At 34.5% G+C, this 15003-nt stretch overlaps 2 protein-coding genes across 2 annotated transcripts; both read left to right on the top strand.

Moving 5' to 3' along the window:
• Positions 1 to 1315: 1315 nt before the first annotated feature.
• On the top strand, positions 1316 to 10001 carry RB195_007902 (uncharacterized protein; the record flags this gene model as incomplete). The annotated part of the gene is made up of 9 exons (XM_064181783.1): positions 1316 to 1355; positions 5297 to 5437; positions 6027 to 6097; positions 6249 to 6347; positions 6415 to 6493; positions 7543 to 7676; positions 8577 to 8668; positions 9697 to 9868; positions 9930 to 10001. 9 exons carry the CDS (start codon positions 1316 to 1318, stop codon positions 9999 to 10001), a joined length of 900 nt encoding a protein of 299 aa, XP_064038544.1.
• Positions 10002 to 11360: 1359 nt separating this feature from the next.
• RB195_007901 (uncharacterized protein) lies at positions 11361 to 13156 on the top strand (the record flags this gene model as incomplete). The annotated part of the gene is made up of 4 exons (XM_064181782.1): positions 11361 to 11456; positions 11529 to 11601; positions 11659 to 11742; positions 13056 to 13156. 4 exons carry the CDS (start codon positions 11361 to 11363, stop codon positions 13154 to 13156), a joined length of 354 nt encoding a protein of 117 aa, XP_064038543.1.
• Between the last annotated feature and the right edge of the window lie 1847 nt (positions 13157 to 15003).

The following is a 15003-nucleotide window of genomic DNA, read 5'->3' as shown; positions in this document are numbered from 1 at the left end:
CTTATCTCCTCAAGCGCCTCATCAGCCTACAGAAAGCACTCAAACGGTAAGCAAACTCAAAGGAAAAACACCACGATCCTCTAATTCATACGGAAATTTCATTCAATTTCCACCCTCTCTCGTTTTCGTTTGGCAATTGAAGTAATTTGGAGCATTTTCCTTCTATCAATTTATTTATTTATATATTTATCTATTTATTAGGTTCAGTGGCAAGGAGACAGTTCTGTCGGAATCATTTATTATTCTCGTTAGCCTGTATATACATATAAAAGTCTTGTTTCAAAGGATTTTAATAATTTTCGTCGCAGAGAAAGCAAAGTCTTCATCAAGAATGCCATGTATCTGAACTTAGTCATAAAGTGAATGCAAAATAATTTTTTTAAAAATTAGGAAAAAATGTAACTGAAAATTAGAATGAAAATAATAAGTGAAGAAAACATAAAGTACTAGTAATAAAATAAAATGGTGTTAATAAAATATAAATAAATAAAATAAAATCCGTATCATGTAGATTGTGTAAGGTAAAATGAAGATATAAAATAACATCAAAAAATAATGCAAATAAAATACAGATAAATTTTAAAAAAGTCCTGTAAAATTCAACTTTGTGTAGACCTACATATATCTAAGTTTAGAAGCGACACAAAAAAATGACTTCTCAAGTCGATAGTTTCCGGATAATGGCTAAAAATCCAACAAAAAATTAACCACGCTGACATTATTTCTTCTAAACATTGTTAAAATTGATGAACACATACATAATTGAGCATAATCAGTATATGTAGCATTGTTGGGATTCTAATCCTTAAATTTAAAAGAAAAATCTGATTTTGAAAAAAAGACCAATAATATTTTATTAGTAGCGTCATGCTCTCCTTTAACGACAGACACATCTGACTGTGCTATGGATCGATCTGTAAAATCTGTATGGGTTTGTTTATAACTGTTTGGGTATGTTTTTTTTTCTTATAAATTTTGGAAACCATAACACGATTGGATTTGAGCTTCCGAAATCTCATGGATCAAAATCGAAACTTTGCGAAACATTCCAGATTTTCCTCCAGGGGAAAACTCGTGAACGAAAATGAGCAGATCGACGGTTATTGAGTAGAGCACGGGTCGAGCGCGTACCACATCCTTCACCTCCTCGATCCTCGATCGATCGATCCACAATCTTTCCGTAGTTGAATGGCGATGGTGTCGTTCCGTAACCTTCAACAATAGTTCGTCTTCTGACTATTGATCCGTTCGTCGGCGGTTGTTCGGCGCTTGGGATCGGGGTCAGTACCATCGGACATACTTCACTCAGTTCTCAATGCGGGTGTTCGCCGCCCTCTGTATTTCCCTGATCCACGGTAAGCGGATAATGTACTATTTTTTAAATTTTAAAATGTTATTGTTATTTATATATTTTATATTCATATTTATTTAAGCGAAATTATTTCGTTTTTGAACACTTTAAAAGAATATCCGAAAAAACTAATTTTAAATTTTAACATGTATTATTCATAGCTGCAAAAATGTTTCGTTTTTGAACAGTTTAAAGGAATATTCGGACATATTCCCGGAGGAAAAATCGATAACATTTTAGTGGCTATTATTATTATTAGTATTATTTAGTTAATATTTTATTTCTAGCTAGTAGTTTTTTTTCCCGAGTATTTTTATGCTCTCCTATAACGACTAAATCTGGCTACGCTGCTGTTTTCCACTATTCCCAACGATTTTCCATGTTTTTCCTGGGATAATTTTCAGGAATTATTTGACAAGTTCTCTGGGAATTCCTATTCGGTGTCGTTTTTCTTTTCTCCGGTAATTTTCTCCGTTAATAATGTCATTGAGCGTCATTAACCCAGTTAAACTCGTTGTTAAACCATAACAACCGTTGTTGTTGTGGTAAGAGATGATTGATGGAGGCGGTAAGGTCGTTCGGGTTCGTACAAAAACTTTCCCGCTTCCATGAAACAGTTCGCTGGACAATTACTGAAATTTTATTCAAGTAAATATCCGTAGTTGATGCGTATAATCAAAAACTGATAGCTATAAAAAAATTATCACTAAAATTAATAAAAAAAATTATATAAATCTGATAGCTTTAAAAAATTCTCTCTTCGCTAACCAGGTAGGTTGGGATTCCTAGGATTCCCATGTGGATACTCACTGGAGTCGTGTGGGTGTGTGATTTGTGTTTAAGGCCCTATTCATTGCCCGAAGCCCGTAATGAACTGTCAGCAGGGCAGTGAATTTGTGGTAATTAAGAAGTAATTAAGATTTTGTTAGTCTAATTAATCCTCTTAATTACTATGGTCCCATCATTCTCTTGATTAGCCGAGCGGAATTGGGAAAAATATATCATTAATATTTCTCCCAGACCCTTCTGCATGCAGTTCAATAATTTTAAAGATTGAAAAACTAACAAATTTATTTCTTCCGCGCTCCTTCGAGTATTGATTGATCGTCGGTGAGAATTTCTCTTTTCTGTTCACAATGTTAGATAGGTACTTCAAATTCTCCTTTGAGGAACCAACTGCTTGAAAAAATCTCTACTTGAAAATACTTGTGGAGGTTAGATTTTTCAAAAAAAAAAAATCGTATCGACACTTGTTTTTTTTTCTCTAGAAACGTAAAAATAAGGCAAATAAGGCGATTAAGGCGATATCAGATAGAGTGAAATCCCTAATTCGTCTACGCACGGATCCACGAGCTTTTCTTTTCTCATAACTCTCCTCATCCCTAATCCTTGATCTCACCATGCAGATCTGCCCCGGCTACCAATCAATATCGGACGAAATCGTGCAACAATGCCCCGCACATTGACCTTGCCCTTTTCTTTTCCATCCGAAAGTTTGAAATTATTTAGATATAAATATATATTATATTATATTTTAATATAAATTTAGACGATCTTCTATTTTCTTCTTTATTTTATTTAGTTTCGTTGACATTATTATTCACTGAGGGAGTTTTTTCTTGTGTTGTTTTCAACTACTTTTACTTTACTAAGGCTTTTACTTTTAGTACGGCATTTTCTCGATTCCTAGTCAAAAATTTTTTAAGATACTAAGTTTGAGAAGTTCATAAAGTTAAGATGCGAGTCGAAAAAAATGGCTGTGCACTTTTTTTTGGCTTTTATTGGACCCGTTTGGGCGAAATGATCTATTTTCATAACAAAATTTGTTTGAGTTATTGAGTTTTTCTTCAAACATCCTGAAAGAACATATCCTACAATATGATTTTACTTTTTACTATCTTTCTTTTTTAATTCGTGAACAGTGCTAAAATAAAAGAAACCCATTAGCTTTCATGAAAATTTTATTATTATTTTTCCTTTCTTTTTTAGAGGACTCGCTTTGATACTGTAATCTCTGTCGAAATTATTTGTTCATAATAGGTTGCGCTGTATTTTTAGATATTTTTTACTATAAAATTTTCATCGCTAATTTTTCCCAGTTAACCCAAGTAATCGTGTTGAGTATGAGTGCTACTAGAAAGGTTATTGTAGTGAAAACTCAGCTCTGCTGTTGTTGTTTTTTTTTTTAATATTCAGATCAAATTTTTGATCAATAAGAGCTGCTGTCTTCGACAAAATTTGGTGGGAGAAAAAACGTCCCAATCCCCCACCGATGAAAAAAACTAATAAGGCTATTTAAATTTTAAAAAAATGAGAAATTTATTGCTTAATCGATTCTTATTCCTCGACGATTTATTGTACATTTGAGGTTCGAGGCCGGGATCGCTCCAGATAACCAGCAATACGCAATAAATTTCCCATTTATTTAATTAAGAAAGTTTTAATAGCTTTTTTTAATCGGTGGGGGACTGGGACGTCGTTTTTCCACCATATTTTCTGGCTTACGTGGATCTCACACCTCTGAACTTGACCTGTCAGGCACCTAGGGCACGCAGTCTTCACTTTCAAGCCGTGGGGAAAAAAGTCGCAAGGAGCTCGGAGATTTTGGATTTATTATTTATATACTATATTCTGCATTTTTGTTCTTTTATTTTTATTTTACTTTTTTATTTTATTTTTTCCACGAAAAAGCATTTTTTTAATGAAATGTTATGTGAAATAATCTGACCCGATAAGTTTTGTAGAGTTAGGTTTTCAACTATTTATTCATCCTTAGTTGAAACGGGAGGAGCTTTGATTAATTTTAATGACTTAATTTTTTTAAAGTTTTTTGAATAATTTTTCCCAGCAAAACGTTGGTGTTTTAGAGGAATATTTTGCTGTGTTTGCTTTAAAAACAAGTTTAGAACTTTTTGGTTTTTCTTCCAAAAAGTTCCGGCAACGTAGAGAACTTAGAAAAAACCATCTAACAGTTTTACTACTTGAAAAATCACAATTTTCTAAAATGAAGATCCTCTGTGAGCTTGAATTTCTAATGTTAGGACAATCAACCGAATCTTGCTGTCTCTGTGCTGCCGGCCTTCCATTAAAACATTTATTACCTGCATAAATTCCTACATACGAAGATTAATTATGAGCTAGTGAGAAATTTTAATCCTAAACAACTTCTCTTAGAATTTTTTTTTGTGCAGAAGACAGCGCTTTTTTTAGGAAACTGAAAAGTATTTCGAGTTTTTTCTCTCGTCTTAGAATTTCACATTCAAGGATAACACCTTTGTGGGAATTGATATCAATTTATATGATTAATATTTTATGATTCATGGAGATATTCATGGAGCAACGTCTATTTTGTAATGATAATGACACGTGTTAGGGGTTTTTCTGCAAAGTATTTATTTTTTCTTTGTTTATTGTTTGATTATTATTTCTTTATTCGTTACTTTTTCTTTGTTTCCTCATTTATTTGATTTTTTTGATGTTTTATTATCTTATTTGTTTATTCCATTATTATTACTATATTAATTTTTTTTATTTTACTTATTTTTAGTAGTATAGTATTTTTATCCATGCAAAAGCATATGATGGAACAAATGGACGGAAACATTTAGCTATATTAGCAGAATAAAATATAATTGAAAAATTAAATTAATAAAAACTGATTAAAAAGAATAATTTTTCTTTAGCAGCACCCTAATTTTTAGTTTTTTCCATCGGAATTCCTAAACCACTCGTTTTTTTCTGATTGATCTCTTAGAATTTTGAATCTGTGGTTTTCTGGAGTGTGTGTGTAAAGTTAAAAAATTAGACTATTATTTAAATTTTTGTAAAAGTCAAGCCTATGTAGCCTATGTACATCCTGAGGTGTAATGAGTTTTTTCAGAAGTGAAAAAATGTATGTTAGCATGAACCATATCAAAACCCTCTGAAATAATTTCCTCTTTTCAGTCCATGGCCAAACATCGGTTGGAAAATCAGAGGATTCAATTCCGGTTATTGAGATCAGAGGTGAAGGGAAGCCGATGACCGCCGCTCAAATCCGACACCTGGAAGAGCTCAGTAACGGAGGACCATTGGATATCAAGGCAGGTTCAACATCCTAAAAAAAACTATTTAGAACTATATAAAATATACAACTATATAAAACTACTATAGTGTCTAGAATAGGAATTTATTAAAGTAATAATGACATAAAAACAACTTAACAGGCGTTAAAATTCCCACGGATTTACGAGTAACGGAAATTTCATGGAAAATCTGTTTCCCTTTGTCTTCAGTTTGTTTTTTAATTTTTTTTTTTTTAAATTTTTTTTTTTTTTTTTTTTTTTTTTTTTTAAAATTTTGCGTTTCTTCGGAAAAAATTGAAAAACGACTAACCTTTTCTTACTGTACGAATTGTTTCTAATTTCCCTTTTCCTTTTTTTTTTTTTTTTTTTATTTTTTTTTTTTATAATTTTTTTTTTTTTCAAAAAGAAAACACCAGAAAAAAAGAAAAAAAAGGAAAAGCTCAGTTCAAAAAGCACATTCAAAAAAAACCGGAACCTTATTTATACTATCATTTAGTATTTATACTTACTGTATCATTTTTAAATTCTTCTCTGCTAATTAGGTCCCAACCTGTATTTTTAAAGAAATCTATTGAAATACACGATGGGATATTCATTTTTTTTTCAGATAGAAAAGACATGGGTGCCGGCTAAATGCGATACCCCAGCGAAAAGAAAGGATTTTGTCACATTTCACTACAAAGTAAGGCTTAACTTTTTTTGGTGTTTTTTTTTAATATTTCTATTTTTCTAACACATCTATTTTTATATTTGATTTTTCTTTTGAATTATTGAAACCATCAGGATCAGCTCTTTATAGTGGTCTTCTCTGGACACACGAGTGATTTTTTCAGGTATTCACCGAAGGTGGAAGAAAAATCTATCAAACATACAATGAAAGTCCTGTAACAATTCAGCTAGGAGTAGGGATGGCTATGCCTGGTCTGGATAAGGTCGACCTCAAAGAGTTTCCCTTAACCATACCCCTTAATCACCATTAAATACTATAGTAATTTACAGGGTTTGAAAGGAATGTGCACTGAAGAACTTCGAAAACTTCAAGTTCCATATCGATTGAGTAGGAAAGCGAAGAGTAAAGGTATCTAAATACTTTAACTTTTTCTAACCAGTTCTCAAAATTAAACTTATTAATAAAAAAAGCCAATTAAGCCCATTAATAAGAAAAATTAAAATGAAATAATCGCCATCAAATATATTTCGTCTACCTAATGCGTTACGTCTTCGACGGACGGTCGTTAGGCAAACATTGCACTCTTCTTCTCTGCGCTCACCGATCGATGGTGCGATCGATCGATAGTGCGATGGTGGCCATGCTTACAAAAAAGGACCTTGCTAAGACTGTATTACTGTGAAGTAATTGTAATTATCCACAATAAAAACAATACAAAATAAAAATAAATTGCAAAAGTAAACTAAGACTACTAAGAACGAATAATGAACAAGACAGTTCTAAAAGACTTATTGATTGGTCCCATCGATTGGCCAGCGTCCTATCAATTGGCGAGCACAGAGATGGATAGGACCAATGAATGACCATGCTCAGTTATCGCTTTCGACGACGACTTAACATACGAATGGAGCACGTCACGAATTTGACGTGGTATGGATTATTTTCCATGGAAATTTTCTATACAGAGTTGGAGATTCTGGAAAACCAGGTAATCATAGTCATCTCTCCGTAGTCGCTGCTGCAAAAAACTCGGAAGCCAGCGTTTCTTACGACGGCTTGCATTGCAACGCGCCGCATCGTTGCGCACGCGGCGCATCCAGGTGCGGGCTGTCGAGGATTAATAAGTTCTCCTGAGCAGCCGAATAAAGTTAAATTAATGAATAGACTGTTGAGGAGAACGAAATATGTACGTAGAGGCGCGTTCTAATGCGCATCGTAGGAACTAAAGCGATTCCCATGCCGTTTTTTGCGATGATCACGGAGAGATTTGCCAAACCACGTGGTTTTCCGCAATTTACAACTCCGAATTTTTTTTCTTCATGGAGGTTTCCATGAAAAATCCATACCATTCATGGTATGCTGGCTTCAAGAATGAAACAATAAATCCTTCTGTTAAGGACTGGACATAATGTACATAATACTACGAAGAGCTCCATGCATATTTTTGTCATTTTCAGTCTGGAAGCACATCCCTAACGATGAACATTGGTTGACTTTCAATTTGGAAATGCTATCTGTTGAACCGTACACGCATAACAGACAGTTCAAATTTCTCGATGTCGATGGGAAAGGAAAATTGACAGAAGCAGTGGTGCGTGGAATTTGAGTTTATTTAGGAAAAGAAATTTTGAAATTAGCAGAAAGTCTTTCTTTCATTACGATACTACCAATACATTACTGGATAAGACCAAAATGGTAGTGTAGAACCAATTTTTGAAAATTCTAAAGAAGTACGGAAGTTATTTCGTATTTTCTCGGATTGAGCGCGACCCAAGGTTGTTCAAATTTTTATTCTTCGCTAAGATTTCGGCGGGATCGCCGCCATCAGAGCCTGAAAGAGAAAATCGAGAGTGATTCATTCGATCAAACGCCTTTTCCACGCAAAAATAAAATAAAATCCTGAGTATATTATTTGTATATTCATTTATTTATTATTTTTATAAGTTTTTTTGGATGTTATAGCTACAAGTAGAAGTGTAGATCGCAGTTTTGGATCAGAGGATTTTCCATGCCTGAGACTTTCCACACCCGTGGAGAGGTGACTGGCAATCAAATTACAGCGCTAAACAGAGGGCGAGTTACCGATGAAGGAAAAGAGCCATTCCTCTTCGTTGTCGTTTTGACTCGACTATAGCACTGTAATCGCTACAGCTGTTCCATTATTATCAAATAAAATATAATATTTTCGAGAAAAATCGTAGAGAGCTGGTTCTCATTCTTTGCGATTGCATAAGCTTCTGATTTTTTAAAAGTGGTTTTTTATAAGTACGACAATTTTTTTAAACGTTAATAATTTCTAATTATTTCCAAGTGTTACTACCGTTGTCTTCTTTTTATTTGTGTTCGTTTTCTTTGCATGCCTGGCACTATTTGGTTTGGTTGTTTTTTTCTTAGATGTAGGCCCATTACATTTTATATTTTTTATTTGATAGAGACAAACTTTTTTGTATGAGCAGCGAAGGTTCTAGAATCTAACAGTGTTCCTTTTCAGCTTCTGAAATGGTTGGGAAACATGAAGCAGTACGGGAAATCGTGGAAAAACGAGGATATTGACGATATTTCTGCCGTCAAATACTATGTGAAGTATGTTCCGAGCATCAAATTCTTGCTGAAAATGAAATTTTAGATTTTTTTTTTGCTTTGGGGTGAAAACCAAGAAATCTTCATACGGGATACAAGGATTGTACAAAAATAAAGCACCATAATTTCTTTTAACGACACGAATAATAGAAGTTAACCTGCAATTTTAGAAGGGTCTTAGTTTCTGTTATTTGTTTTTATTTTCTGTATAACGAAGGAATTTCTCGTAAGTTTAAGAAAAAAAAAGAGAAAAGTTTAGGGAATATCCATAAATCCAGTTGGGTAATACATACGAAAGAGACGCTTTCGGTTGAATCATCGTTAGTCATCGCGAATTCGACAACGCTGTGAAACTGTGAAAAAGCAGATGCGTGACCAGAAATAAAAATTCTAGAGGAAATTTCGCGAAATACATTTTTAATGACTGAGAAATAGAAAGAAAAAAATTTTCCCCAAAGTTATAAAGTGTATGATCCATATTTCCACAGAAAGAGGTTATGATGGATAACGTTTTTTTTTTTCTAAACGCTCCTTGTACGAATCGTGGGCGGCAATAAAGTTTCTTTTTTTAAGAGAAATTTCTACGTTTATTTTATTTCTCTTACATTCGTTCGGGCGGATGTAGCGCAGTCGGTGAGAGGTTCCGCTTCCTGCACGATCGATCGGAGATTCGAATCCGCCTCCGTGCTCACCAAGTCTTTCATCCCTGCGGGGTCCGAATAGATTGGTACCAGACTTGTCTGGGAGGATAAAAACACTGACTTGACTCACCGCCCAGCCCCCACAAGTCACTGCTTACGCCAGTAAACTTCAGACGATTCTGAATTGAAGTAAACGTGATGGCGCATCCCAAGTGGATTGAGTAACGCTATACACTTTATCCACTTTATATTTCGTTCATCCTTAACTTTTTCTTATGTTTTTATTTTTTTCCACGTTTATTTTATTTTATTTTATTTCCATTTTTATTTATTTTTTACGTATTTTTCGCATTTTTATTTTCATTTTTTCTATTTTTATCGTTTTTTCAGATATTTCGATATAAACGGTGATGGAATAGTTGATGAGAAAGAGTTCATCCGTGTAATGGAACGAGACCAAGCAACAATGGACCAGTCGAAATCGAACGCTAAAGGTCGTAAGCGGGATCCAGGCGTAGCATGGATACTCGACTTTAATAACGACGGTATCGCCAGCTATACGGTACTGATCTTTTCTTGTTTTCAAGAAAACAACCGTTATAAACGTTATCCTTTATTTTTAGGAAGTTGATGACGCGCCAGAAATTTTGGAAAAGGGTCCAACGTTGTTGCCTGTTTTCAAAGACGAATTGTGATCATGTGCTGCTGCGGTTGCAATTCATTATTTATTAATAATAATAAAGATTTCACTATATTTCACGAAACAAAAAAAAACACGATTCAATCCTTGAAAGCAGGTGATAAAATGAAATTCCTGAAGCAAGAAAATGGCACATTTCTATCTCTACAGTGTTATTTTATTTCCACAAACTCTTTTGTCAGTTACAGTACCATCTTTTTCAAAGATATTCACAGAAAAATACTGAAAACACTGCTCCATTTACCGCACAGCCAAACCTTTCCAATTTTTCTATTCTTTTGGGTGGTCGAATCGAAGGGTTATTTGTAAAAAGAAAAGAAATATATAATAATAATATAATGAATATAAGAAAAAAAAAAGAATAGCAAAAAGAGGATGTGGTATAATTTGTCAGGAGATCCATGCTGATCCCTCAATCCTGAAGATCAACGCCTTTCTTCAGGAAGGACGTAATGACTTGAAATATGCACCAAAGAGCCTCGTGTCTTGGATAGTTTTGCACCATTCACTGTCATGGTGCAATTCCATAAGAATATTAAATTGATCCTGAAGAAAGATTCGTGATATATATGTATATAATAGCTGTTAATAATTCTCGTATAATCCAATATTAATAATTAATCTCAATATTAACTGTTATCTACGTGATAATGTCAATTTTTTTTTACTTCTGTAAAATAGTAGCCCAGCGTGTTCTACCCGAACAATCGTACTATTTTCACCTTCTCGCAATTCCTGCTGATTTATCCGAGTGTTCGTCAGTAATGAGTTCATTTGTTCGGTTTATATGCAAGAGATGCTCCATGGGAACGACAGTATTCGTCATCCAGAAAGCTGAGAAGGAGAGAAAAAAAAAACAGATTGTGCTGGATTCAGTGCACACATCGATACTAATTTCATACATTTTTTTCCACTTTTTGAAATCCCGTTATTCTCGTTCTTTTCGTTTCAGTTTCTTTTCAATCCAGAGAACTTGAGGAACTTTCTGGATGATTTTGCGAGGGCATATCTTTTTAGATGTCCCTTTCAATATTTTCCCTGAACACTTAAAAACCATCAAAACCATCATTATTTTCAGCGGGCAAAAAAAAATCTAACCGTTTCGAAACTTTTAATAACGGATTGAAATCGGCTACACACACAATACATGCGCTTTTATCCGAAAACATCATCGGATCGATTCGTGTGATGATTTCAGCACGAACAGAATGAATGGACATCGAACGAATTCGATGAAGTGTCTCGTTTCTGTGTTTGTTTGCAGCTGAATCCACAATTTATCCATTGATTTTAGCCGCTACCTATCGAAATCACTGCATCCGAAGTTCGTTCCCCAGTTGAAACCTTCTCCGAAATGATGATCTATACGGCTCATCTTCTTTGCCTTGGTCTGATTCTTTTCCACTGTGCCGTCGGCGAGAACAAGGAGAGCTCGGATGATAATAGAACTGTAAGTCTTAGTGAGTGTATTTAATCCGTAAATAAATTCCTATTAGCAGTGAGAAATAGAAATTTTATTGAGGGTAATCGTCAGCCGGCTATTGGTAACTCAGACCCAAATTCAAATCCGAAACCTGACGCTCCAAAAACCTTAGGTGGATCAATATCTATCAATACACTTGAAGAGCAGAGAACATCTTCAAATCATTCAGAAGAGCCACCGACAGTTGCTCCTACGAATCCAACTGCTCCATCGGTGCCAAGACTACCTAAATTCACTGTTGGATCATTCTTTAGTGAGTTCATCTTCAACGTTTCACGACAAAAAAGAAGCTTTCAGATGATTTTTTTCTATAATTAAAGTGCTCAAAAAATAGTTGAGTCAGATTTTTTTTTGCTACAGGGTTCCCGATAGCATTAAATTTTCTGAATCTTATGGCACAAATAAGTGTGCACATCCAGAAAGCCAAATACATTTTTGTACCCCCTCCCCAGTCTTCTTCGGTGGGCTGAACATAAAGGGATCAATCCACGAATCCGCTCCTGCATTGAAGATATCTAAGAATATTATAACAACAATGAAAAGAGGTACACACACTAGAAAGAAATTAAAAGCGATAGAAAATTAATATATTTTAGATTTTATCACCATGACACCATAGCGAAACTTTTCGTGGAAATTTTAAATGTCATTTTAATTGTCAAACTGTGATAATCTGAGGTTGAGAATTTTTGAAAATTGGAAAATTTTTTCGAAAGAACACATTTTTCTCCGGAATTAGAAGGTGAAATTGTTCTTCAGTATTCTTCACAAATGTGCTACAAATCCATATATATATCTACGATAGATCTATAGCGCTATGTAGAATGGAAATTTGCTCCACACCGTAAACGAGAACTGTTGTATGAGGATATTCCAGTTCATGTTCTCTTCAGTAATGATATTCCAACGTCGACAGTGGAGATTTTTCTGAATAGAAAATTTATTTTAAAAGAAAAGTAAAGTAAGAAGTTGATGAATGGTAAGTTTAACACACGGCTAAACAATTGTTTTCAAATTTGCTGTACCGTATTAGAATTTTGAAAAATCATAGCGAATCCTATGAGCATCCCTTGCTGCCATGGAGATACATATACCTCCGAAGGATATATCACTGGCAAGGCTAGGATTGCCATTGACATATCTTTCGGATATATCATTATGGCAGAAATATGAAAGTAATTAACGAAGGTTGGGGAAGCTTTTCCTGTTTTCTGTTGTCAAAACTGAATTTTCGATGAAGTATTTCTGATCAGCAACTCATTTGCTTCTGAATGATATTCTCAAAACCTATTTCTTCTTATTTTCAAAAATTCCGACAATTTGCGCAGGATTAATCGGCCGGAGACCTATTTTGGAATGGAAAATAGTAGTGGAATGTTTTACGTTACATGTACATAAAACTCCAATGTAATATTTATGGAGTAATTTAAGAAAAAAGTAGGAAAATAGAATAAAAAAACAAAAACAAAATGTGTGTTCAGTCCTTCAGTTCAACTGTTTCTCTGAACAAAAAAAAAACAAGCAGTTTAATTTTATTTATCATTTATTTATTTATTTAATTTTCAGTCGGATTTTGTGTAGCAATGCTGATCTGTGGAATAGTGTTCGCAATGATTCGATTCTTCATGCGGCGTCGAGCCGAAGCTCAACCGTACACCATGTATTAACCTCCCGTGCACAGCTGCATCCATCATTTCTGCTTATTTTCACCATATCCGTAAGAAAAATTCATCGCTATCTAGAATATTTACATGGTCAGATCGAAGAACAGACGCTTCATCCTGAGTTAATTACGGCTAAAAAAAATTTTAAATACTTCCCCAGTACGCGGTGAGCGTTTTCTCGTAACGGTTCACCTGTTTCGATCGTTCTAAAAAAATTCAGAAAATTTTTTTAAGATTAAAAAAATGATTTTTTTTTGTCCACAGCTACTGTAGTAGTTCCCTTCTCGATCTATGTTACTCGCATTACTTTTTTTTTCAAAGAATTACAATTGTAACTGGATTGCAGGTAGATTACGATAATTGCGTGTGTGTGTGTTTTTTTTTTGAGGAAATTGTACAACTTCCAGAAATAAGCCTCATTTTCTCAGAATTTCTCGCTGGTCATCATCATGTGAATTTGTTGTACGAAACAGAATTTCGCTATATATCTGAATGAAAATTTCCTCTATTGTTTATTTGTCACATTTTTTTTTATTTCTCATTCAACACACATTCAGTATCTGCTAAGGAAAATTTTTCCTCAATGTATCATTACCCGTAGGGAACGGTAAAAATCATTTTTCCGTGGGTTTTTTTCCCAGCTATCCTTGAATCTTCCAGACGAATTCTTCTTGTTCACTAATTTCGAGTATTTCTCAAAATGTTTACTATTCTGTTTCGTTGTTTATTGAGTTCCAATAGCGGAATTTGCACAGTGTCCTAAAGCCGCAGTCGGGGTAAAATGTCCTGTAGAAGGATGTAGCGATTCTCGTTCGGTGATGGCTGGCACAAGGCTTTCCCCTATATAGTATATAGTATACGGAAAACTTCCAGGACTTCTTTTCTTTTTGCAAAAAAAAATTCCAACCCTACCGATTTTAGATTTTAAAGTGCGCTTCAGTATGCTTCAGTTTAGCATAACCTTGCCGGCTAGGATTTTAGCATAGGTTGATGGAGTAGTAACCTGAAAATTTTGATTGACCTGGAAATTTTGATTGACCTGGAAATTGAAAAGTTCGACTTTCAATGAACCTCGGCATAGTTGAATTTATATTATCGAGTTTGATAAGCTGTACACGAGGTTGGTAAACAAATTTATTGGCTAACGTTTCGGCTATTTCGCCTTCTTCAGAGCCTGAAAAGGGCGATATAGCCGAAACGGATGGATCCAAGCCAAGAACCCTAAAATGAACCGCAAGGGTGAATGTCTGTCGATAACGCGAGAACTCGCGCCATATCTCGAATGGTTTGTCCGATCCGAATGTGACATTCGAACCATTCGCCCTCGTGATCGATCAGTCAGCGGTCCATGCTAGGCGTCTCCGATATAAGGTGAGCATTCAGTGTAGTCGCTAAATTTGTGATTGAAAGTAGGCGTGGAGTCTATCAGTTTAGTTGTGGAGAGGCTGGTCGTTTGAATTGTAGATTGAATATGACCTGGAAATGTTGATAGACCTGAAAATGTTGATTGACTTGGAAATTTTCATTTTATCTGATAGAGATAACCTGGAATTTTTGATTTTATCCACTTACTGATTTTTAATTCACGTTTATAAATCTCTAGACTCCACACATCCTCACTTGTGGAGGGTCTAGCGAGCTAAATTTGTAAATATGATAGGTTTATTTTGGGGAACATAGTTAATCTGTGATGAGCAACATGCAAAACACTTAGAAACAGAACCGTCACTCGAAAACGGTCGGAAGCATTGTCTATTCTCTGTGGAATATGCATCCAGGACGAATACGCTTTGTTATTTCTTGGCTTCTTCTCCATCAAATCCTTTCGGACATGAAAATTTCGTGCAAGC

Source organism: Necator americanus, chromosome I (genome assembly GCF_031761385.1).
Source record: "Necator americanus strain Aroian chromosome I, whole genome shotgun sequence".
In the NCBI taxonomy this organism is placed as follows: Eukaryota; Metazoa; Nematoda; class Chromadorea; order Rhabditida; family Ancylostomatidae; genus Necator; species Necator americanus.
This window is presented reverse-complemented; position numbering and strand designations above follow the sequence as displayed.